The sequence below is a fragment of the Vanellus vanellus genome (assembly GCF_965231255.1).
Source record: "Vanellus vanellus genome assembly, chromosome: 11".
In the NCBI taxonomy this organism is placed as follows: Eukaryota; Metazoa; Chordata; class Aves; order Charadriiformes; family Charadriidae; genus Vanellus; species Vanellus vanellus.
Window position 1 is genome coordinate 1552993 of NC_138916.1, and position 24399 is coordinate 1577391.

At 54.1% G+C, this 24399-nt stretch overlaps 1 protein-coding gene across 1 annotated transcript in view; it reads right to left on the reverse strand.

The window, feature by feature from the left end:
* The window catches only part of ZNF609 (zinc finger protein 609), a 73053-nt gene that overhangs the window by 6581 nt on the left and 42073 nt on the right, over positions 1–24399 (reverse strand). Inside the window, exon 3 of the mRNA XM_082488782.1 lies at positions 10066–10291. Coding sequence (XP_082344908.1) covers positions 10066–10291 — 226 coding nt within the window. The remainder of the gene's footprint in view (positions 1–10065; positions 10292–24399) is intronic.

Below are 24399 nucleotides of genomic sequence, written 5' to 3' on the forward strand. Positions count from 1 at the left end.
TTTGACCAGGAACGGAGTCCGTTGCACCGAGCACGTTTATCTGAGGCAAGGTAAAAACTCGGGAGATATGAAACTCGTTTGCAAGGGTTGATGAGCATGGCAAGATATACAGCCGCACGGCCCCGGGAGATGGATGGAGCCGAGGGAGCCCAGAGCAGCTGTGCTTGAAGCACGTTTATAAATCTCAGCCTGTATCCCCCGTTGTGCCGTGCCAGCAGCCAGCTGCAGGCTTCGGGGGGGATAATATACAGAGCTGAGGTCCGACACGTGGGTCTCCTTCGGAAAGAGAAATGAAATGCAGGTCTTCTCTTTCTTCTTCTCCTCCTGGAAAACTCTGGGTGTGCTGGTGGGAGCAGGTCATGGGAATACATGGTGCCAACACATGGCCAAGACCTACAGCCGTCTCATCCTGGTGAGCAGGAGAAGCTGAGTCCTGCCTTTGGAGGAAGGTGCTGGGGATCTGCCTTAAAACGGATGCAGCTGGAATGCAATGCTGGAGACAATGTGGGGTACAAACGAGCGGCGAAACCAACTGCCAGGAACCCGCAGCCCCACGCAAGGAGAAAGGGGGATGCTGATCCCAGGTCTTCACCCCCCATGCCTCCTAACGTGGCTTTTTTTGGGAGGCAGAAGTCTGTCCCCCCTTTCCTTAAAACCCAGGGAAGCGGCCGCCGCATCGTGTGCCCCAGCCCAAACCTGCCGTCCCCAGGACACCTCCGTGGAGCCACCATGGGATGCTCCCAGAAGCCTGAGAAGGAACAAGTGTTGCTGAGGGACCAGCAGCCCCAACTCAGACCCCATCCTGGGGACCAGCTCATCCCTCCCGGCCATGGGGCTCAGAGGAGCAGCTCCCTCTGCTCTCCCCGCCGCACAGCCAGCGCCGGTTCAATCTCTCTTTGAAGCCAGCAAAGACCACGCGCCGCTGGAAGTTAATTGCGCGACAAGCCACTGGAGGCTCTTGCGCATCCCAAGGCTGATGTGCGATATTAGAAAGGACGTGCTGGCTTTTTTTTTTTTTTTTTCCCACCACCACCACCACGATCACAGGAGAGAGATGAAAGAGGAAGGGACGAAGTGAGCGGGCGCACAGCCATCCCTCCCTTCCCCGTTGGAGCGTCAACCCTCCAACACACACCAGCCTATATTTAACCCGCTGCAACCAATCATACCAAATCCCCTCCTAATCCTCCAACAATAACCCAGGACAAGTTAAACCCCAGGGATAGATCCTAAGCAGCTTTTTTCACCCGCTGTGTCCCCCTCCTGCGGCAGGATGATGAGCAGGCATGGGAAGGGCAAGGGCGGGCAGCAAGGAGGCAACGCATTCGTGCCCCCAAGGCTGGAGATGCTCATGCACAAAAAGCCAACAGAGATGCTCTTGCAGAGGAGGAATCCCACTCAGATAACCCGGTTTCACGGGAAGGTGACACTTTGGATGTTCTTAAGCAATCGATGCCACCCAAATTTGGGTGCAAACCACTCAGCACCCCAGTCACCGCGTATTCATGTCACCGCAGAGTCACACCCCAGCAGGAAAAATTAACGGTGGGTTGACGGTGCCAGGTTGCTGTCTAAAAAGACGGTGTAGGAGATTATCCATTTTTACAGGATTAAGAGATAAAGGGAGCTGAGGGATGCAAAAAAGCACCGCCTGGTCCTTGTATGGTCCCCACACGGGTGCTCCGTAGCAGCAGAGCTGGGTGTACCCAGCTGGTGGGGATGCGGGATGGACAAGGACAACGCTGCACAAAGTCCTCGGTCCCAAGACAGCCCTAAATTAGACCAGACTAAGCTCTTCTGATGGATAATCCCTGCTGGGGCACAGCTCTTCCATCTTAAAATGTAGGTGGTGGTGTCTGCTGACAGACTGGGGCTGTTGGCATTTCCCTCCCTTGCAAAGATGAAGCCCCAAGCCCAACCAAGAACATCTCAAAACTCTGCAGAGTAACCAGGGTTCCAGCACCTGCGGCAAGCAGAGATACCCTCAGACCCACACATGGCCAGTTCTTTGCATGGCTCAACATCACCCAACCATGATGCTACTGGACCAGCAAGGTCAGGTCCTCAAGCATCGCAGGGACTGTTAGGGTTGTTGGAGGAGCGTTCCCAGCCTTGTGGAGAGCGAGGAGATATTGCCTCTGCGGTTGGAGAGGGCAGCCACTGACAGCTCTGCTAGTTTTCTGCTAATTTTGGGGTGCAGGGGACCTCTGCAAGGCAAAGGGACAACAGGTGGTGGCATTTCCCACTCTGAGGAGAGGCAGTTTGCCTGCAGGTCCAGGAACCAGCTCAGATCCAGGGCCAGTGTAGCCCTCCATCCCATCTGCACCAGTGAGCAGCAGCAGGGATCCATCCTGCACTGATCCTGCTCCAGGGCGCCATCAAACCTTCAGCACCTGGAAGCGTTCAAGGTACTTCTTCCATGAATTTCTCCTCCAGCTGCATCACCCTTTAGGATGCCCCTTCTTCAGTTAATTTCCCCTCCAGCTGCATCACTTTTGGGATGCTCCAGCTTTGCCATAAGCCCTGCTTGCATGCAGGGAGCCTGGCCTGACCCATAGCGCCCAAGCTTTAGGACACAACACCCAAAGCTGGTGCATGGCCATCGTGCAACAGCTCCGCTGCTGCTGCTAGGAGAGCAGAGGACAGCACGTGGCACGGGATGGCCAGCACAAGGGCCACCTCGCCCAGCAAAAGGGCCACCTGGCCCAGCAAGGAGAGAGATCGCTCAGCAATTGCCACTACAGGCACAACAGGCTCGACTGGGGAAGTTAATTTAATTTATTGCCAATTGAATCAGAGTGGGATAATGAGAAATAAAACCCAAATCTTGAAACACCCACACACACACTCTTCTCTTCTTCCCAGGCTCAACTTCATCTCAAATTCTCTACCTCCTCCCCCTGAGCGGCACAGTGGGATGGGGAGTGGGGGTTATGGTCAGTTCACCACATGTTGTCTCTGCTGCTCCTTCCTCCTCGCTCTTTTCCCCTGCTCCAGTGTGCGGTCCCTCCCATGGGAGACAGTCCTCCACCAACTTCTCCAATGTGGGTCCTTCCCACAGGCTGCAGTTCTTCATGAACTGCTGCAGCGTGGGTCCCTTCCACAGGCTGCAGACCTTCAGCAACAGACTGCTCCAGTGTGGGTCCCCCGTGGGGCCACAAGACCTGCTCCAGCGTGGGCTCCTCTCTCTCCACAGGCTGCAGCTCCTGCCAGGAGCCTGCTCCAGCACAAGCTCTCCACTGGGTCACAGCTTCCTTCAGGGTACATCCCCCTGCTCCGGCGTGAGATCCTCCACGGGCTGCAGGTGGATATCTGCTTGGATGGACCTTCATGGGCTGCAGAGGGGCAGCCTGCCTCACCGTGGTCTTCACCACGGGCTACAGGAGAATCTCTGCTCCGGCGCCTGGAGCACCTCCTCCCCCTCCCTCTTCACTGACCTTGGTGTCCACAGAGTTTTTCTCTTACATCTTCTCACACCTCTCTCTGGCTGCCGTTGCCCAGCAGTTTTTTACCCCTTCTTAAATATATTACCACAGAGGCACTACCTCCATCGCTGATGGGCTCAGCCTTGGCCAGCGACAGGTCCGTCTTGGAGCCAGCCGGAGCTGACTCTGTCAGACATGAGGGAAGCTTCCGGCATCTTCTCACAGAAGCCACCCCCGGAGTCCCCCACTACTGAAACCTTGCCACGTAAACCCAATACAGTGTGTCAGAGGGAGATAGGATCTCTCCATTAAACCGTGTGGGTATGGAGGCTCAGATGGTGGATTAATCACTGGCCATCTAACGCCCTGCTTTCCAAGGGACAGGAGGGCTACGAGAGAGGCCTCAGATGCTGGAGTACGGAAAAAGCAGCAGGAAAAGGAGCCAGCAAGGGTGTGTTTGTAGGTCCTGGTGACCGAAGTGACTATGGGAAGTCGCATCACTTGTCACTGATCCCATGGGATGGGCATTTCGTTCACCAGGACCTGCTGAACACGCACAACACCCACTGCCACGCTCCTGCCCAAACCCTGCAACAAGCATCCACTTTTGGTAACTGTGATGATGTGAGCCAGGTCTTGACATCGTCCTGCAAGAGGATGGCTCGTCCCACCGCAACCCACGCTGGCCAGCACCCGTGTGGGATTGGGGGTCGCAGCTCCCTCTCTATGGCCTGAAGCCTATCCAGAAGACACCTCCAGGATTTTGGGGACCTTGGTGCCTTCTCAAGGCTTGGCAGGGAGGGCAGAGCACAGCCGCGGCACCAAGTCCCTGGGGCCAACTGCAAGGAGCCCAGACCTCCATCCTCACGCTCCCAAAGAGGGAGGCAGAGGAACGGAAAGCAATTTAGCTCCCAGGAAAGCGTGGCAGAGCAGCTTGCAGCTCGAGAGCCTCCTTGTAAACAAGCCCTTTAATCCAGCGCTCGGCAGCTAAAGCAGGAGCCCCAGCTGGTATTACCTGGGGCAGCCACAGACGTGCCTTAAGGACACGGACGCGAGCAATAGTCCTGTCTGGAGCAGAATATTGCTCACCTGTTGATAAAACAGCCTCCGTACAAAGCCGACAGATGCTTTGAGAGCGATAAGCGGTGCATAAGCTCTCCTCCAGCTCCCCGCACTGTCAAGCCAGCAGATATTAGACACGAAGCGGTGGCGCCCGGGGAGCAGCAGGGAATGATGCATAATAAAGCTCTGCTTCTCTACACCGACACGCAAGCAGCCACCGCACTCAGGGGGGTTTGCAGCCTCCCCCATCCATTGGTGAAACAGGAGGAGGGTGCAAGGCAGCAGCCCAAAACACCAGCAACCCTCGCAGTGTTGGAGACGAGATACCCCATCACCGAGCGGCGACGGATGATGCTCCCATCCGGAGCAAGCTGCCGGATTGCTGATCTGAAGATGAGAGGGGTCACAGCCATGCTGTCACGGCTTTAGGAGGCTTTGGAGGAGTGCGTTGAGCCTGCACGTTGGCTCAGCAACCTTGGAGGGGATTTACAACCGCTCGTTACTTTGGAAAATGCCATTAAAGCAAACGAGAAATCCATATTCCCACTCCTCGCCCTTGCTGTATCAGCCTTACAGTCACCTCCTGTTCCCAGGTTTGAGTATAGACAGCTATGAAGACCGGATTGTGTACGCAGGGGATGGTGTAGCCTCCTTCGAAGCCCCAAAGCCCACCTATAAGCAGTGCAATCCTGGCACATCCCCCTTTTAAAACATCCCCAGAGACAAAGACCAACCGGAGTCACAACTGAAAGCTGCAGGTAACGGTGAGGCAGAACGTTCAACATGCAAAGCCATCAAATTTTGGGGTCACGGTTATGGTAAAACCTTCCAGTCTTTGCCCTCACTGTCCAAGCCTTCTCCATCCTCTCCCAATCTATGGCATCTCTCTCCTGCTCTGAGCAAGGACACGTCCGTGTTGGCATCTGCAGACGCCGAGGACGCGCACACTCTATCATACCCTCACGAGATGTTTGCAAACGCATAATTCAAACACCCGGAGTGCGCGAAGATCGGCCACGGGCAACCTGCCGCCGCCATTCCAGCACGGAGCTGGACGGAAGGATGCAGAGGGAGTCTGCTGTGGTGCTGCCACGCCGCAATCCTCATTACTCAGAGGGTTTGCGTGTCAGACACCGGCTCATTTTGGTTGTGAATGGCATCAGTGTGGTGTTGGAACACAGTCCGCTCACAGTGAGCAGAGGTGAGGAGGTGACGTGCTCCGAGCCAAGTGACACCAGCTCCGCAGAGGGGAATGGAGGAGACCTGGCAGCTAACGAGGCAGCAAACGGAGCGATGTTTTCCGGTATAATTAGATCAGTTAATAGTTCCTGCAGATCAAAATCACACCTAACAGAATTAGGGGAACTGCCAAGACAGCTGCGCCCACCAAAAGTGTTGCAATAAAACACATTCCCTGCACAAGACGGGCTTGGCAAAGGGACAGTGTCACCAGGGTGGCTACGGGAGAGCGCACACGACTGCTGCCTGCCACCAGCAAGACCAGACCTCAGCCCGACACCAACCTGGAGCAGTGGTGGAGAAGACAGACCATGAGCCCGGCACCAGATGTTTGGCAGTGGAAGCCCACTGTGATGCCTTTGGTGGTGATTGCGGTCTCATGGCAAGTTTTCTAATTGGGGGAGAGGACAATGCTGGTATTTGAGGCAGGAAGGATGGATGTTGTGGGGCTCCTCGGAGCTTCACGCTCCCATCTCAGATGGGTCAGCTCCAGCTTGTCCTTCTGGTGTCACTCCAGTGTTGCTGGGCTCTGGCTTTAGGAGCGTTTCTCCATGATTTTGCAGCCCCATGGCCAAAATAAAAGCGCTTTTTTTGTTTGGTTTTATTGTTGTTATTTTTTTGTTTGTTTTGTTGTCTTTTTTTTTTTTAAAAAGTGAGCTCTGGTCAAAGAACCACATTGCCTTCCTCTACTCAGCCCCACGGGAAGTTCTGCAACCACTCCAGCCCAAGTATGTTTTTGCTGGCAACAGAGATCCTCTCATCGCAGGGGCACACACCGTTAAAGCGCAGCTAGGAGAAGAGCAGCTTGCAAAAAATGTCCACGTCAGAGCAATTACCGTGGTAGTCTACGGGGCACGTCCGACACAAATCCAATTTTCAAGGAGGCATCGTGCCGCCGAGAAGGGATGCCCGTTTCCAGAGAGGCTCAGTGGGAACCACTTGCGAGGCTGTCCGGTGGCAGGGGCCTCCCTGAGACTCAGAAGTGCCCACAGCATCCTCCTTAAAAAGCCAGGACATAACTGGGAGCAACCATAATTTTGCACCCCCCCGTGCCCATCGCTCCAGGGGATTCAGGAATGTCACCCCTGAGGAGAAAGCTGCTGCTGCAGTTGAGCCAACAAGCTCCTCTCCAGCACTGGAGATGATGCTTGAGGCAAGCCAAGAGCTGCTTCTGCTGCCCTGGGGTCCTTCTGAGCGGTCTGGCAAGGCTGCAGCATCACAAGGAGCAGGGAAAGGTGGATCCCTCTTGGTGAAGGTGCTGGGATCCCTCTGGAGATCTTGGGGATGGTCTCCAGCCACATAGGCTTGCTGAAAGCACCTCACTTGGACGTGTAGATGTGCCCTTGGCATAGCTTTCTCCCTGTATCCTTCAGGTGAGGGGAGATGCTCGCTGCATCCCTATACATTTCACAAGCTCCAGCTTTGGACAGCCACGTCCAGTATCTCCTCCAGCATCGCCATTCAACCCCCCATTAACGATGGGAAGGCAGGAGAAAGATGCCAGGCAGGAAACAGGGATGATTTCACCCTGACTTTTCACTTGAGGACAAGAGATGCCGCTACGACAGGAGCCAACGTGCAGCACCAAAGCGACCAAAGGCAATGGCAGGATTTGTCTTCTGCAGGGCTGGCCGTAAAAGTCATTGCTCCCAACGGTGGCAACCAAGCAGCAGCCAGCAGAGAATGATCTTTGCACAAGTTCATCGAATTACTGCAGACTAAAAATAGCCAGGCTGTGGGAAATCGCAGGGCACCTCCAAGGCACGCTCCAAAACGGTGGCTGCGGAAGCGAGGGGTAATGCGGACAGACAGGCAGACGGGCCGCAGAGCTCTTCACGGTGGGGTGAGGAGCAGGAGAAAAGGGAGGAGAACCAGAAAATGCTCCCACGTCACTACTTCTCAACCAGGATTTGGGCCAGGGGGGATGTTTTTGCACTCTCTGCCTCAGAGATGCTCTGTTAGTCCCTCCTGGCACAGCCACTTGGGCTCCTCCACCCACCACAAGCCTCTTCTCCTGATTTCCACCCAAAAAAATCAAACCCCTACAAGGTCTAAGCTCGTATCAGCTTTGCTGCTGCCCATTGGGGGTCTCCAGCAGTCCTGGGACTCTCTGCAAACTCTGCAAGTCCGGGGCTTTTAGGTTGAGGGAAATCACACCAGAACGGCATGCTGGCGGGGACAGGGAGGTGGGGGGGGGCTTAGTGTGCAGCCGCAGAAGCGGGGGGGGGGGGTGCTGATGGTCCTCTGCACTGCTGCGAGTCCCTACACTCAGCCCAGCCACGTCTCAGTTCCCCCAGCTGAAGGTGTTACACCTTGTAAAGCCCTTGGGCTCCTTGCAGACACCAAGCGAGCAGTGCCATTGCACAGGTAACTCAGCAGAAGACCTTGTGCATGTTTCCTCTGAGAAGATCCTCCTGTCAGAGCCCTCAGCCCTGGGGTGCGCAGAGCAGGGCCCCTGAAGGCTCCTGGTTTGTGTTTCCTTGTCCCCACCAGCAAGCCTAGCTCAAAGAGGCTCCTTGGGTCCGGTTTTATACCGTGCGGCTCCATCCTGCCTCAGAGCAGCAGAAAAACCACACTTACAGCTCCCGGCTGCCTCAATCCGGATGAGTTTGTCCATACTGAATGGACAGTGAAGGAGAAAGAGCAGAGGAGTGTGAGATAGCTGGAGGTCCCCACCCCAAGCAATCATGTCCCAGTCTCCCCCAGCGCAGGCCATGCATTCCTTTCTTCCCAAATAGCTCATGTCACGATGCTTTTCCCAGCAGGAGCAATTTTGGTGCTCACAAGCTCAACCGCAGCTTCAAAACCAGTTTTCCATCAGGAAGAGAGGAAAGCCAAACTGGGCCCATCCCCATCTTCCCAAAGCACGCAGTAAGAAGAGAATGCCCCCGGTAGCAGCTCATGGGAACGCGGGTTTCAGTTCAGCTGCCATCGGAGATAACAAAGACAGTTGCAGTGAGGAGAAGCCAGGGGATTAAGGCCAACAGCTTCGTTCCCCGCATGCAACGGCGATGGAAGAGCACGAGCAGACGTCCAAGAGGAGCTCTTAGTTACCCAGCCGAGGTGAACCATCAGCTGGCCTCCACCACCGCTGCTCTTTCACAGTATCACAGTATCACAGTATGCTAGGGATTGGAAGGGACCTCAAAAGATCATCTAGTCCAATCCCCCTGTCGGAGCAGGAACACCTAGATGAGGTTGCACAGGAAGGCGTCCAGGCGAGTTTTGAATGTCTCCAGAGAAGGAGACTCCACAACCTCCCTGGGCAGCCTGTTGCAGTGCTCTGTCACCCTCACTGAGAAGAAGTTTCTTCTCAAATTTAAGTGGAACCTCTTGTGTTCCAGCTTGAATCCATTACCCCTTGTCCTATCACTGGTCGCCACTGAGAAGAGCCTGGCTCCATCCTCATGACATTCCCCCTTTATATATTTATAAACGCTAATAAGATCACCCCTCAGTCTCCTCTTCTCCAAACTAAAGAGACCCAGCTCCCTCAGTCTTTCCTCATAAGGGAGATGCTCCACTCCCTTAATCATCTTAGTTGCCCTAAGATTTCTCACCTTTGAGCTTCTGGGCTCTGTTTCTGCTTCCAGACCACAGCTGAAGCCAGACACAAATACGGGAGCTCACCCTGAGCCTCCCAAAGCAGAAACCTCCAGCATCCCAACGAGGCTGGAATGAAGGCCAGGTTCCAGCGCTCGCCGTGGTCCACTGAGCCACCTATTCATCCCCGCGTTACTTGGCAGAGCCCCAACAGCGACAAAAACCCATCAAAGGACCTGGGAAAGCAAACCAAGCTGCGCACAGATGAGACGAGCTCCAGCGGGGGAAAAAAAAAAAAAGGTTGGATTGGTTTGGCAAGAGAGACGAGCGCCTGATCTCCCGCTGAGTCGATTTTGAAAGCTCCACTGGGGTTTTTTAATCCAGCAGGAGATTTCTGCTGCCTCCCAGGGTTTGAGCGTTTCTGTGACAGACCTGCGGGTTGCCAAGCAGAAACGAAGTCAACTCCGTCAAGTTTCCGCGCAGGCTGGCACGGCCTTTCCTCTGGCACCCTCAGAACAAGTTAGCTCTTGCAGAAAGGCAGAGAAATGGCAGCTTCCATTTTCGCCTGCTGTCTGGGCAAGGGGATAACGCAACGTGTTGGGCTGATGCAAGTTTTGGCCCGTTACTCCCTTTGCTGGACAGATTAAGGGCTCCTCTGTGTCCCGACCACCCAGACGGTGGGTGGAAAGCCCAAGACATGCCAACGAGCAACACAGCAGGGACATGGGAAGGGAAGGATCGCCACGACTCCAAAATGACATTGTAGGAGAGCGAAAAGCTCTGCGGTGACACTTACCGTCCTCCGTCTCTTGCCAGACGATGCCCTCCAGGTTTACGCTGGTCCCGGGCTCGCAGGGGCCCAGGCACTCCGGCTCGGTGGCCAGGGCCACGTCACAGGTGTTCACTCCCACCGAGCGAGTGCGTACCATGATCTGCTCGCACGGCGACGAGATGTCGTTGTTGACGACAGGGACGAGGAGGTGCAAGGGCAACACCGCAGGCGTAGAGACCGGAGACTCCATCTGTGGGGAAGGAGAAACATGCCGGTCACCGTCGGGAACGCAGGAAGGAGAGCAAGTATCAACAGGCACCTATATTCCTGGAGAACCTCAAGCCCAGGGCTGGCACCTTCTCAATGCCTGTGCCAGCAGGCCGTTCAAGTCTCACACCCCATCAGAGGACAACGATCTCATAGGTCTTTCCCACCCTGGCGTGCCCATACCCATGTAACCCTGAAGAGCCAGCACTTTGTAGTCAGGTAGATCACACCCAAAAGTCCCTCTGCAGGAGATATCTGCTCTCCTGCTGAAAGAGTGCGTGCCAAGTTCCTTCCCTGATGGCTTTTGCCAGTGTAATCATCCCTGGTCAGGATGCCTTTTGGCTATTGCTCAGATGTTAACGCAGTCAATGACTTTGGACCTGAAGAAGAAAAAAAAAATTACAGGCTTCTGTTCAACTGGCCGGACAGGACAAACGAGCAGCGGTCTCCATCCAGCATCCTCCTCCTCCCAAATCTACCCTGCGACCACCTGAAGATGCAGGCATTCAAGATCACACCCCTCTTCTCCATGCAAGTATCTGCTTCAGAGCCTGACCCGGCCGATGGCCAAGCCAACTGAGCACCAGCCATTATGCTCTCCTTGCGCATGGAAATCACATCTCACAGCCAGAGCCAGGCTTGAAAAGCCAACAAGCCAACATGCCAAGAAAAACCACGGCCAAGTCACCCTGCCGCTGACGAGCCAAGGTCCTCGGCCGCTCTGCCACGCCAGCAGATTACAGCAGTGGTAGGAGAAGGATGGCTGACAGGCTCATTTTGCTGCTGGCCAAGGGAAGGGTAGTGTGGTGGCCTTGTTGTCCTTCAGGGTTCATCAGCCAAACCAGCCGTAGTCAGTCATCCCCCAGCTTTGGCTCGCGAGCATTTGCAGCAGTTTTGGGGCTACCTGCTCATCCTCTGCTCAGACCTCTTCTCTTTACAGTTTATGATCTTGCTAAGATACCGAGCAACCTCAGAACACAAGCAGACTGAGGAAACTAATCAAATAAATCATCAGCGAGCGCTGACCTGGGTTTCAGTTTCAAGCAGGGGAAGATCCCTCTAGAGCACCCAGCACTACACCGAGAGATGTGCTCCTACGCCTCTGCTGAGGAGGCGATTATAACCCCGGAGAGGCCAAGCTTGCTGGTCACCAAGCAGGGACACAGACACCAGCCCACAACCACGTCCAACCTCACAGCTGGCTCTCCTTGGCCAATACTGCTGACAACCACCAGACTCCCACCCCAAACCGGCATCCTGCTCCTGACTACCCACCAGAATTATCTGCTCGCTCTCTTGCTCACGTGCCTCCATCCTTTAAGCAAGATAAATAACCCCAGCAGAAGCTTGCATGTCCAATGCCGCCTGCCCCATGCAGTACGGTGCCCACAACCGCAGCAAGTGGCTGGAGCATCCCACCTCCCTGAGCAGCGCATGACCCCGCAAAGCTTCTCCGCGTCCTCAGCGACACAAACACCATTTACAAGTGGAGAAGGTGCAAGAGGCAAACCTCTAGACAGAGGAGCAGAGAGGAGATCACATCCACCCAGCGGCTTCCGCCTGCTTCCACAGGGGTGGCTGCCAGTGGGGGACAAAGATGTGACCCCCACGGAGAACTCAGAGATGTTGTGGCTCTGCCAGGGTGGGTGGATTTGCTCTTCCAGCAGGAGAACGCAAAGCACCTTCTGCCCGCATGCCTGTATCCCTCTCCTCATCCTCCTGTGTCCATCCTGCTTCTGGATGGCTCCTCAGAGCGCATCCACTCCACTGAGTGTTAAAGATGACCTGGAGGTGGCTGGGCCAGCAGCGGCTGGACCACAAGAATAGAATAGAATCATAGAATCATAGAATTGTCTAGGTTGGAAGAGACCCTTGGGATCATCGAGTCCAACCATCCACCCTACTCTACAAAGTTCTCCCCTACATCATATCCCCCAACACCACATCTAAACATCTCAGCGGTCCCCTCCACTGGCAGCACAGCTCTTGTTCCGTGGCTCTTTTCCCCACGTGCCACCTCTGACCTCCCACGGGCAGGACCAGCTCTCCCCTACGAGCCCATTCCCAGCTCTCCATCACTGCCCGCATCCAAGGCTGCCCCACAGCCGGTGCTCCAGCTGCATCCCATGGGATTTGAGAAGGGGTTTTCTTTGGCATTAAACCCCCGCTCCCCGTGAGCCTGCCAGAGAGGAGGGGTGCATTTCTACAGACAAATCACACACCCCCCAAAATACAGCAGTCCCATCGCTTGCATCTCGGCGGATCCAAAAGATGCTCAAAGGAAGCGCGAGGCTCCTTCGAAGCGGCTCGGAAAAGCAAACCCTTCATGAAACACCAAACCCAAAGCAACTCTCCGGCTATTGCATTACCCGGGGAAGAAGCGGGCAGGGCTGCCTGATTCTGGGGGGCAGGAGCAAAAGCCCCGGCGGTGACAGGGAGCGCTCGCCCCCAGCACCCCGGGAGCGACGGCCGCGTGCACACGCCGAGGACCTGTGGGTTTTGAAACCGTTCAAGCTTCCTTCCACTTTGCGACAGAAACCGCAGCGCAGCGCAGGAGCGTTTAATTACAGTTCCAGCTCTGCTAATTATCGCCCGGTCACATTCGTAATCTGCATTACGCCACGGTGCATAATAAGCAGCTCGTTGAGAGCTCTCTAATAAGCGAGGCGGCTTGATGGGATTTCATATTTCACCCTGCACTGGAACAAACAGAGCCTCATTTAGCAACCGTGGGGAGACGAGGCGGCGCTCCTGCTCCCTCACCCAAAGCTCAGGAGCAGAACGGAACGGCCCAGGATGACTCTCCGAGGGCAGGGGCAGGAAAGGAGCCGCCTCGTTGGGACACATCCGAAAAAAAGCCGAAAGCCACACCGGAGGAAGAGGCAGATGGATCAATCCCTGATTTCAGCTCCTCCTGACATGCGTCTTATCTCCTGGTGCCACAGCTTTTCATCCTCCTGCTTTATCGAGCAAGGTCAGGAGATTCAGCCGCTGATGGCCACAGGATGGCCGGGGGGAGCCGGGGTGGCTCTGCCAGCCGCTCTCACCATCGGCAGGTGCCCAGCTCCCTCTGCTGGGCCAGAAGCCAAGGGAGATGCTGGCACTGGGGCCATCGGGCAGCACTCATGTCCTCCAGCAGCAGTTTTCGCATCTCCTCCAGCTCGTCAGGACGGAGCTAGAGGAGATCTCCAGCTCCCCAAAGCAAACCCTGCACCCTCCTGGCTTCCAGCTCCCATGCACGCCACCCCCCGAGCAAATCACTTCACGCTTCTGGGCCCTAAATCCCTTTTGCAGAAGGAAAATTTATTTCTCTTTCCTTGCCGTGTAGGCTCTAAGATTAAATGCCGACGGGTGCAAACGCAGCCACTACCCGTTCGCTGCCGGAGGGACCTTCTATGTTTCCAGCAGCCCCTCTGCGAGGGTTGGACGGGGTGAAGCTTCCCCGTACCGGCGCTGGCCGTCCGTGCCTGCCTGCCGCTGCCTCCCTTAATGAAAGCCCTTTGTGTTTCTCGCGGAGGCTTTCCCATCACGAGGAACGTGCTTTCACCACCGCCGAGGACAGAAGTGGAACAGAGCCAAGCCCAGGCGGCGGCCAGCACAAGCGCTGCTTGATGGGGGGGGAAGAAGAAAAAAAAAAAAAAAAAAAGGCAAATCCACCAAGACTCCAGGGCAATGCCGATGGTGCCACGCAATGCCGGCCCTGGGGAAAAGGGCTCCAGGTGGCTAATTAAAACCTACACCTCGTCACAGCCCTCACTTGAAGGTGGAACGGGGTCTCACGTGAAGGGGAACGTGGCGGTGGGTGCTGGCATGGGGAGGTGCACACAAAGCAGCTCCTGCCATCTTAGAGCTGTGCCAGCGCGGCTTCGTTAACATCAGTCACCATTAAGGGGACTTCACGGCAGAAATTAGCTAAGGGGAGAAAGAGAAGAGGGCACAACAAAAATAAAAACACCGTAGTAATTTTGATGCCAACCCCTAAACCACCCAGACCACCCACTCCTATGTATGAGTATTTTGGTTTGCTCCCAATAATCAAAGTCAATCAGGCAAGAAAAGTGCATTTTTGAGCAGTCAAAGCCAACAGGAACACCAAAAGCCTGGAGAACAGCCACCAGCAGAGGTATCTGCAGTGCATCTACGAGGACAGAGAGGGTGTGAACAACCACGTAGTACAGGGCACCCACAGAGCTGCACCCCGTTTGTCAGCGAGGGCCTTGCAGTGGTCAGCATGAGACCACTGACGCACCTAAGATGGTGCTAGGCTTCCAGTGTATCCACACATTAACGAGCTACACAGCACAGTGGCCCATTTTTCTCATCTATAAGGGTTCTTCAACCCCTACAAACACAGAGACGCAACAAAAGCCAAGGGGAGCCTCATTACTGGTCACAAACTCTTACTGCTGTGGGCCAGGAGACAAAACATAGACCAAAACTGCTCCATCACAAGAGCATTGCTCGAGGCTGCAGCCAACACGTCCCACATCATTGCGTGGCTCAGCCCAACGCTTGGGAGCTTTGATGTTGTCACTCTTGTCCTGCTCAGTCACCACATCCCCAACAAATTTTCTTTTTCAGAGCAGGACCTGGGAACATGAGCTTCCAACTCTTTGAAGAGAGATAACCAGGGAGAAGATCCATCCAGCCAATGAGCATCTTTGGTGGGCAGCTCCAACACTCAAAACCGCAGCACCCGAGGTGCCTCTCCCCCACCGCCAGTGACCTCAGCAGGGATTTCAAAGAGCAATTGAAGTCTTCTCCAATCTGACCCCCAAAGCTGGGTACGCAGAGCCTGAAGACAAATCCTTTTGTTGGCACTGGTGCCCACCACGCCTACAATTCAGTCTTGAATCTGCTTGCAGCATTGCTTAATAAGCTCCAACAGACTTGCCCAGAGCTCCCAGTCACGTCCCCCAGTGACAACATCCCAACACACTGGAGGCACACAACCCCAGGCAGCGTGGAGGAGGCTCCAGAAGAACCCCCTCCCCGAATAGAACGGGTGGCAATGAACCCTGCTTGCCAGCTGGATTTATCTGCACCCCAGCAAGAAAGCAGCCAACAAGCGCTTCCAACAAAACCCCGTGCGCAGGAAAATAATGGGGCCACAAGCGTCAGGTCCAAGGATGGAGCCAGAAGTGCGGTCTGGAGCATCGATCCCAACGCTGTTGCCCGATGCTCTTCCCTCTTGCTAGCTGGAGGTTGAGGTTGCTGACATCAAGATGCAAAAAAAGAAATCCGTTTTAGAAAAAAGTTTCCCTTCCCTGGAAACACGCCAGCTTAAATAAACGACGCCAGTTATTTCTACAGACAGCGGGAACGCGCTCAGGAGGACATTCGGTTTCTTAGTCGGCAAATCTGAGCCCGCAGGATATCAGGGCAGCAGGTCCAAGGAAAAAGGAGGATCGTCAAAGGACGGCCCCCTCTAGCAAGAAGCAGTGAATGCCACAACAGGGAAGGATTAATGCTTCCATGTGCAGCAGAGCGGAGCGGGCTCAGCATCACGCTCCCCAAATTCACTCTGCAGAGAGGACAAGCGAGCATGGGACCTCATTACCAGTGCCACCGCCAGAAGAGCCAGGCAATTTGGACAGGAATTAAGGATCAGGAGCAGCGGTCACAATTTCCCTCCTCAGATGATGCAGCTTGCCCTTGGGAGCTGGAAGGTAAATCCAGCCCCAGGCTGCAGGGCAGGCTGGGGGGGAGACAGGGAGCGCACACCCAGATGGTCTGGACTCTCACCGTCGCCCTGAAACCAAACCAGGAGAGGCCAATTCCCCCCACGCTCCTTGGTGGCTTGTCCTTGGTGCTCCTCACCATCTGCTCTCGGCACCCCAGACACCTGCTCAAGATTCATGGCCTCTTCCAGCCACGAGGTCGCTGAAGGCATGGCGTGACGGGGAGGCTCTGCCTACAAAAGGCTCTCCGCGCATCCTCTCCCAGCCATGCCGAGCACCCGCATCCCAGCGCCGAGGTCCAGCTGTCCCCCTGCATGGAGGGGCTTTGCCTCCATCCATGCAAACCCCTTCTCCTGGCCAGCGAGTCCCTGCAGAGGAGCTGGAGATGGTGGCCAAAAAGCTGGCACAAGGCAGCATGTCGGCTGGGGTCGGCAGGTGCTTGTCAAACCCAGATGCATCTTCAGCTGGGAATTTTGGGGAGAAGCTGGCTGGGGAAGTGTGCCCCAGCCACACATGACCAGGCCACAAGAACCAAAGCCTGGACGAGGACTTCCGCAGGAAGCTCACAGCCCCACCACCAGCACCACTGAAGACAGACCTGGTGACGGTTAACGGGTATATCGGGGTGCAACAGTCCATCCGGTAACTCTGGAGGTACAACCTCCCACCGCGCCAGCGATGAGGGACTGATCCAAACACCCAGGCAATCCTACGCATACCAACCCTGACCACACTGCTGGAGAAATGCAGATATTACCCAGCACGACCTCCGATGAGCCGCTTTCTCTCCCCGGTGGAGAGGGGAAGAAAATCCCTGCTTGAACACAACCAGTCTTATCTCAGTGCTTGCAGCATTTCGAGATCAAGAGGAGGCAGACGTCGCAGAGGCACAGTCTTGCATATAACCACATCTTCAATAAAGCCAGGAATAGTATCCAAGACAGACGTGCTGGCACCAAGTCACCTGCTCCAACCACTTACAAGACTATCAGATCTGCTCTAGGAAGGGGGGGGTGGGGGGAGGGAAGGTGTCTCCGGTAGGAGAGAGGTAGCGAAGAACAGTGATGAGAGGGGACAGTTGACGTGAGTGAGACATAGGAAAGAAGAAATCCAAGCTGGGACCTCCACGCATCAGTCCCACCAGTTGACTGAGGACGTGTTGTTGGGGTGTTGGTTCACCTACCGCCAAGAACCAATACCCCACAGGGTGGTTGCACCAGGCTCACCTCCTTTATCAAATTAAAATGCTAAGCGGCTCGGGTGGTGGAGAAAAGGGAAAAATATTTTCCCGTGTGGGAAAGCACTAGAGATGCATCTGGGCCAAGGGAGGGCAGAGATGGTTAGAAACACAGAAACCGACCACAGATGGCTGCAAGCATCCTTCACATTGACCAACATAGCCTTTGGCCCCTTCTTCAGCACTGCTGCTGCCATGCAGAGGCTGTTCCTGGTCACTGGAGTCACCCTCACCCCCGGCAGTGCTGGCTGAGCAGGAAAGCGCTGATGATCACAAGCAGCTTCCCACTGGGAAAACATGCCTCACATTCCACCCCTCCATCCCGTGCCTACCTTCCTGTCAAGATGGCCAACATCGCTGATGCGTGGTTGGCATCTTACATTGCTGCTCTGCTTCCAGCATCCCCTGCACCGCCAACACCAGCCATGCATCCTTCGAGCCAGGACGCTAAGTGTAAGCACCACCATGGGCCAAAGTCTTGCTTTTATTTATTTTCTTTCTCCCAAATCCAACAAAATAACCAGGTAACTCTACCCAAGCAGAAAAAGGATCCTTCCCCGCTGTGCGAGACAGCAGGCCCCTTTCCTGGGGACCTTCCCAACCACCGGTGCAGCCCAGCTCTTCAGTGCCTCTCAGTGCCTCCCTTCAGAGACGTACATGACATCCTTCGGCTTTCCGGGCTGGAGGCCATCATCTGTTCCATGGGAACTGGCTCCCCAGCAAGGTTCCAGCCCTGCATTCAACCTTCTTGCAGAAGACAGCTATTCAACTCCCTGAAACTCCCCCAGCTCAAGATGTCCATCTACACCAGGCTCCTCCAGCTGCCGTTCCCCAGCCATTCTCAACCAACCACCCCCACATTCATTTACTGGTCTGTTCCCACTAAAAGGTGTTCATGTAGGAAGACCAGAAGCGAGATGACCGAAGCTACAATGACAGCAAAGGTAGACATGTTTTCTGCCTTGGCCCATGTGAAATTCATGCCCGAATCTGAGCAGCACTCAAATAACCACCGTTAATACTAGCACTCTTGGACCAGCACATTAGAGCAGGCAAAGGAACAGCATAAAAGGTTTCACGAGTGCCTCGGTCCATCAATCTCCCAGAAGGAGGACATAAATCCAGCAGGCCTTTCACGAACCACTTGCTGTGGTGTGATGCAGCTCCAGCTGCCGTTAAAAGCCTGCTGATAACCACCGGCTACATAAAAGCCGGCCAAAGGATACGGAGGTTGCAAACAGCCAAGCTAGAGACAACCCTAAACCCCAAATCTGCAAAGCGGGCAAGGGAAGTCACATGAAAAAGTAGCATCTTCACAGCAAGATGCTTTAACCCTGCCAACTCTCCAGCAGGCAACAAGATCTATGATGTCTATCTCATGCTACAGAGCACCCTGAGCACCAGGGCCACAGGTTCATCCAGGAACAACTCACCACCCAAGCAGCTCTAGGGACAAAGAATGTATTACAGAGCTTGGCATCTCCATTTAGGCAGATCAACAGGTCAGCCAGTAAGAGCGGGTGATCCTGTAACTCCCAGGAGGCTATAAAGAAAGCAGTTAATCTCTGGTTTTAAGGAGAAGGATATTATGCTTGAACTGAAGTTCCTACTGCAAGCATCGCCATGCCAGGTACACACCAGCACAGGCCCTAGAGAGCAGGTTCCCACCGGAGTGAGAGGACCCCACACAAACACCCCAGGCTAGGTTCTTCTCAGAGGATACCCAACTCCTCCACCACCTTCAAAGAAGTCAGACACGGTACTCCTGATTTGCCACGCACTATAAAAGAGACTGAAAACCATCCCTCAGGAGATGATGAGAACCCAAAAGTTACCAATAAACCTTGACCAGGATAAGCAACCAAGGACAACAAGCCAAGGCAGACACTTGGTAGGTCAGGGCTGAGCGCAAGAAGCTGGCACAGAAGCTCAGCTGCCGGTTAGGAAATGGCACAGCTCCCTCCAGCTGCCCGGTTCAACCTCTTCTTCATTTCCCCCCCCCCCCCAATTTTTCTCCACCTCGGTCTTGCAAGTCTTAACCTCCAACGCCTGGACGCCGCAGCTGCTGGGCCTCCAGCAATTAGCACCAGGGCACGGCCATACAAGCACACGCACCAGTATGCAAAATTCAAGCATTAATAATGAAATAGTTTGATTAATTAATGATGCCCATCCAGGCACAATGTCTTGCGCAAAGTTCTTATTTTTGGAAAGCTGCAGTATATATAAGTCAACCAGAGGGGAGACAGCTCAGGATTTACTACCAATTTCGGTATAAAACTGAACTCTAGTAAATTTAGAAGGGAGGAAACGGGTCCAAGACTTGCAGTAAAAACAAGCCGGGCTCCCACCTGCCTCATCTAGAATGGATTTCTCCACTTGCTGGGCACACAGTGTAGTGACCACCTTTCTCCCCATCAATCCCAGTATTCAGAGCAACTGCATTGCTCATACCCGTCCCCAGGTGAGAAGGGATAGAGCTCAGCCCACAAGCCACCACAACCACTCTGCCATTGCTGCCAGGCCAAAGGACCCATGACGGACAATACAACCACCTGCACAGATGCAGATTTATCACATCGCTAAGAAACCAAATTTACATCTGGTAAAGCACAAGGGATGATGTGAAAAAAAGCCCTTATGTTTTCAGAGAAGAGCCTAGAAAAAACATCCGGGGCATGGGGTGAAAGATGGGCTTGACTTGCAGGTGTTTTCATCAACCAAACTGTAAATGTGGCATGGAGACGGCTGTACCTTCCACAACAGCCAGAACTACAGCATTGGCTTGCATTTCCCAACATCCAAGGGACGCAAATGGATCCAAAAGCAAGTGTCAGTCACACTTGGAGTCACCATGCAAGAGAAGCAGTGGGTATATGAAGTTACAGACACTCATAAGTCGGTGGAGTGTTACCCCAAGGTGGTCCTTCTGATGATCCAGAAGAAGATCGTCTCCAGGATGCCATCTTAGCATCACTGAACGATTTAGGTTGGAAGAGACCTTCAATGATCAGCCAGTCCAACTCACCTGTCATGGGCAGGGACATCTTTCACTAGATCAGATTGCTCAAAGCACCGTTCAACCTGACCTTAAACACTTCCACAACTTCTCTGGGCAACCTGTGCCAGTGTCTCATTGTAAAAAAATAATTATGTCCAATGTAAATCTACCCTCTTGGTCTATCATCCGCGCAATGTGGCCTGGGGGTGCCTCTAAGCACAGAGGCACAAAGCAGTGTCACCAAGCTGGCTCAGATACACTTGTCCTACCTTCCATAGCCACCACGAAAATAATGTGGTGAGGCCAGCTTCAAAGAGAGACCCGGAGGTAGATCCAAGAGCAGCAAACAATACTTTGCTCAGCCACGTCTACACCAAACCGTCCATGCCTCTTTCAACCCCAATCCACTTGGGACACAGCATCAGAGAAGGGGGAATTTAATAGTTTTGCCCTGATGGCTCTTCTCAGGAGAGCAGCAATCGCTCTCAGCTCTGGACATCTCATGACAGAAAAGGACACAGACAAATTAGAGGAAGTTCAGAGAAGAGGAACAAAAATAACGAGGAGGCTGAAGGGATCGGTTTGGAAGAGGAGATTAAAAGAGCTAAATATGGATAACTTGGTTCAGCTACAGCTACGGGGGCACACAGTCATAATCTATAAACACACAGGGGATGAAAACGAAAGGAGAGAGAGGAATTACGCAGGGTGATGCAGAGGGTGACAGCAAGGAGCAACAGGATGAACCAAGGATGGGAACATTAAGAAAGACATCGGCCACAGCTTCCTAAGCACACCGGTATTTTCCAAATGGGAAAATCCATCATCCTTCCCCTGCTCTCCTTCTTTCCCCCTTCCCACATCCCTCTATCAGTAACACAGGGCACCCACATCATTCCCCACGGCACTCCCTCAATACCCAAGGGCTGCTGACACCCCAGATCCCCCCACGCCGGGCTCTGAATTGCTAAAAGCCACATTCATGGTGCTCCTGAGACACGGTAGCGGTCCTCAACCTTCCACACGGAGCCAATATCCCACAGTTTCGGACTTGCCCAAGTTCAGACAATGCACCAGTGAATCTCAGGCTGGCCAAGTTTTGGCAGGATTATCTTCTAATAGAATCATAGAATGGTTTAGGTTGGAAAGGACCTTGAAGATCATCGAGTTCCAACCCCCCTGCCATAGGCAGGGACACCTCTCACTAGACCAGGTTGCCCAAGGCCACGTCCAGCCTGGCCTTGAACACCTCCAGAGATGGGGCCTCAACGACCTCTCCTGAGATTCTTCCACATTGCAACCGCAATACAAGCACTGCTGTGATGAGAGCACAGAAGTCCACCTCTACGGCTGGACCAGGAGGTGCACGGACAAGCAGATAAGAAAAAAAAAAATCCTTCTCTCATTGCATCAGTCTACCTACAAACAGTAGTCGGCAAGCTGGAGTATTTTCTAAGCAGTTCTCCTGCACAAGAAACCCAATAGCTTGTCGCTACAAACAACATTTGGTCTTAAAGGTCTCATGGACTCTTGCCTCCAAGGCCAAGCTGTGCACTCAGCGCTCGTACCTACAAAATTTGTTTGGGGAAGGGGTGGGAGGGAAGGAGACAACACAAGGTCTCTGCAAAGCAGGTTGCATCTCCTAAGCCACCCAAACAGCTCCTGGAGGAGATCTAGGACTGGGGGAGCATCGCTTTGAGGGCGCCAGGGGACCACAGCCAGCTTTGACACTTGCCTTGGTGGCGCGCTGAGAAGCATCACATCTCGTTCCCCTGTCCAGATGTTGGGGTGCATCCAGGTATGGATGTGGGGGAAAAGAAGCAAACCAATTTGCCGGGCGTTGTGTCTGGAGACTTGCCGGCACACTGCACACACACTGCAAAAGCAGGAGTGTTTCACACGCATGTCATAGCCAGGTACTCACGGCTCCTGGAGAGGCTCAATTCCACACGTATTTCAGATGCAATAAGCAGCAAAGTCGAGGAGGAGTTTCAGATCTATTTATCCCTCAAGCAAGAAGAGACCTCTTCCTTCCATCTATTTAATATTAAAGACTTATTTTGGTATGATTTTCACGTCCCAGCCCCTGCAGGCTGCACGTTTAGGAAGCTGCCCACTTGGCTCTCATCTCCTCTTCTTTGTAGGTTTTGCTCAAGTTGCCAGGAGAGATCCCGGTGGTTTCCAGACACAAAGCCAACTCTGCCCCATGGGGAGATTACAGGAGGGGAGCGAGCAAGAAATAAGCCCGATCATATGATATACGAGGAGGTGGGCAAGCAAGAGGAGGGTGTCACCGCACATGTCCCATACAAGGTGGCTGCAGAGTAGGGACAAGTGTGGTGCTGCCCTTTGGGGACTCGCATGCAGAGGAGCAGCTCCCAGCGTCGCTTGATGAGTAAGTGCCTCTGTCTCCCCAGCACACAGGAAAGAAACCTCACGCTAAGACAGGTGAGGACAAATATCTGCACCTTTCCTGCTGGGTCCCACGAATCCCGCATCTCCCCTCACTCCCCAAATCCCAGCTTTCCAGCCTATTTTTTCAGACATGCTCTTTTTAAAGTGGCACAAGCCAATCCTCCCATTCTGGCTGATAGGCACCGTGCTCTCCCCAGTCCCTCCAGCAGCAGCTTGCACCCATGTCCATCAGCTCCCAGCGGGAACACGCAGGTGTCGGTGCCTGTGGGACACAGCAATTTAGATAGGAAGTTTTTCAAGCCAATTCCATAGGGTTTTTTTTTAATTACTGAAATCAAGCTGCTGTCTCTAACCCCTGAGCGGAATGGTGCCGAGTCGCACCCACTGACCCCAGAGCAGCACAGAACCTGCTCCTATCATCATGAAATCCCTACTGATGAGTCGCAAGAGGAGGCAGAACAAGTTTTGTATGTGAACCCATGGGCTCCCATCACCTACCATCACTCTGGATTTTAATTCCAGCCTCGGAGGTGAAAAGCAGCTCTCCATCCTTCAGCTCAAATACCTCTGGGTGCCTCTGGTCTCAACAAAAGCATTTGCCAGGAGGTGGGTGAGCTGAGCCAGGGGGCGAAAATCCCACCCCGAGCCAGGGTTTGCTGACGGACCCTCCTGCAGTACAAGTTTGGTTTTGTACAAATTGATAACCGCAGCTTCGCTTGGAGCTGCAGCATTCAACGCTGCTCATCTCTAACCCCCCCGAGCGTGACGGTGTTGAGCGAGGCATCTCCGCTCCCACCAACCTCCCCGTGCAGCACGAGTCAAGCCCTGGGCACTCATCCTGGGTCCCATTTCTCCTGCACTGCCCTTGCAAAAAGAAAAGCACCCTCCTATCAACCGCGGTGCCTCGCAATTCCTGCGCCGGCGGCGCTGCCGTGAGCCTGTGCCCCTGGACACAGCTGGGCTGCGATGCCTGAAGGTCTCACTCGGAGGGTTTTGTGCTGACAACTGACAGCCACCGGCGATTGAGCAGCACGACTGCAGAGGATCGATCGCTCGCGGGGAAGCCGAGCAGCCGGCGAGAGGAGGAGACGAGCTAGAGCCCAGCCAGACCGTAACTCATCACCTGCAGGCTACCTACCAGCCGGAGAGCAGTGGAGCCAGGCTGGCGGTTTTCAGCACATCTAAGGGAGCGGAGCTTCGTGATACGCATCAGAGGACTACGCCGCCCGCAGCCATGCTCCTCCTTGAGAGCACTCGATGTAAAAATAGAAAAATAGCTTCAAGTGGCTGCTTCATCGGCTCCTCTGGACCGTAGCGAGGGGAAGAGCTTGTATCTGAAATCCAAATAAGCCCCCACCAAAGGGGGATGTCAACACCACCCATGACTGAAGCTTTCTTCCAGCCCAATTAAGCTCCAGGAAGGTTTTTAGCCTCTCACCTTGCGTTTCTCAGGCTGCATGCAGGGATACCCATGGGTCGAGGAATCCAGCTAATGAGAAATTGCTCCCCTTCGCCACAAAACAAAGCCCAATGCTTGTTTTGAAATGAGACGGCAAACAGTCGCCACCGAAAAAACACCATCCAATGCCAGCAGCCGCTGTGCCTCTTTCCACTCAGCAGCACCTTTTGCACATACACATGCAAAAATGTGATGCCGGGGCTGGCGGGCACACAAAGGTCAGGGCAGTGGCGGGGCTGAAAACCAGCCAAGGTTATATTCAATCAGCACGCTGGATTTTTAGCCAGCATCCCTAAAA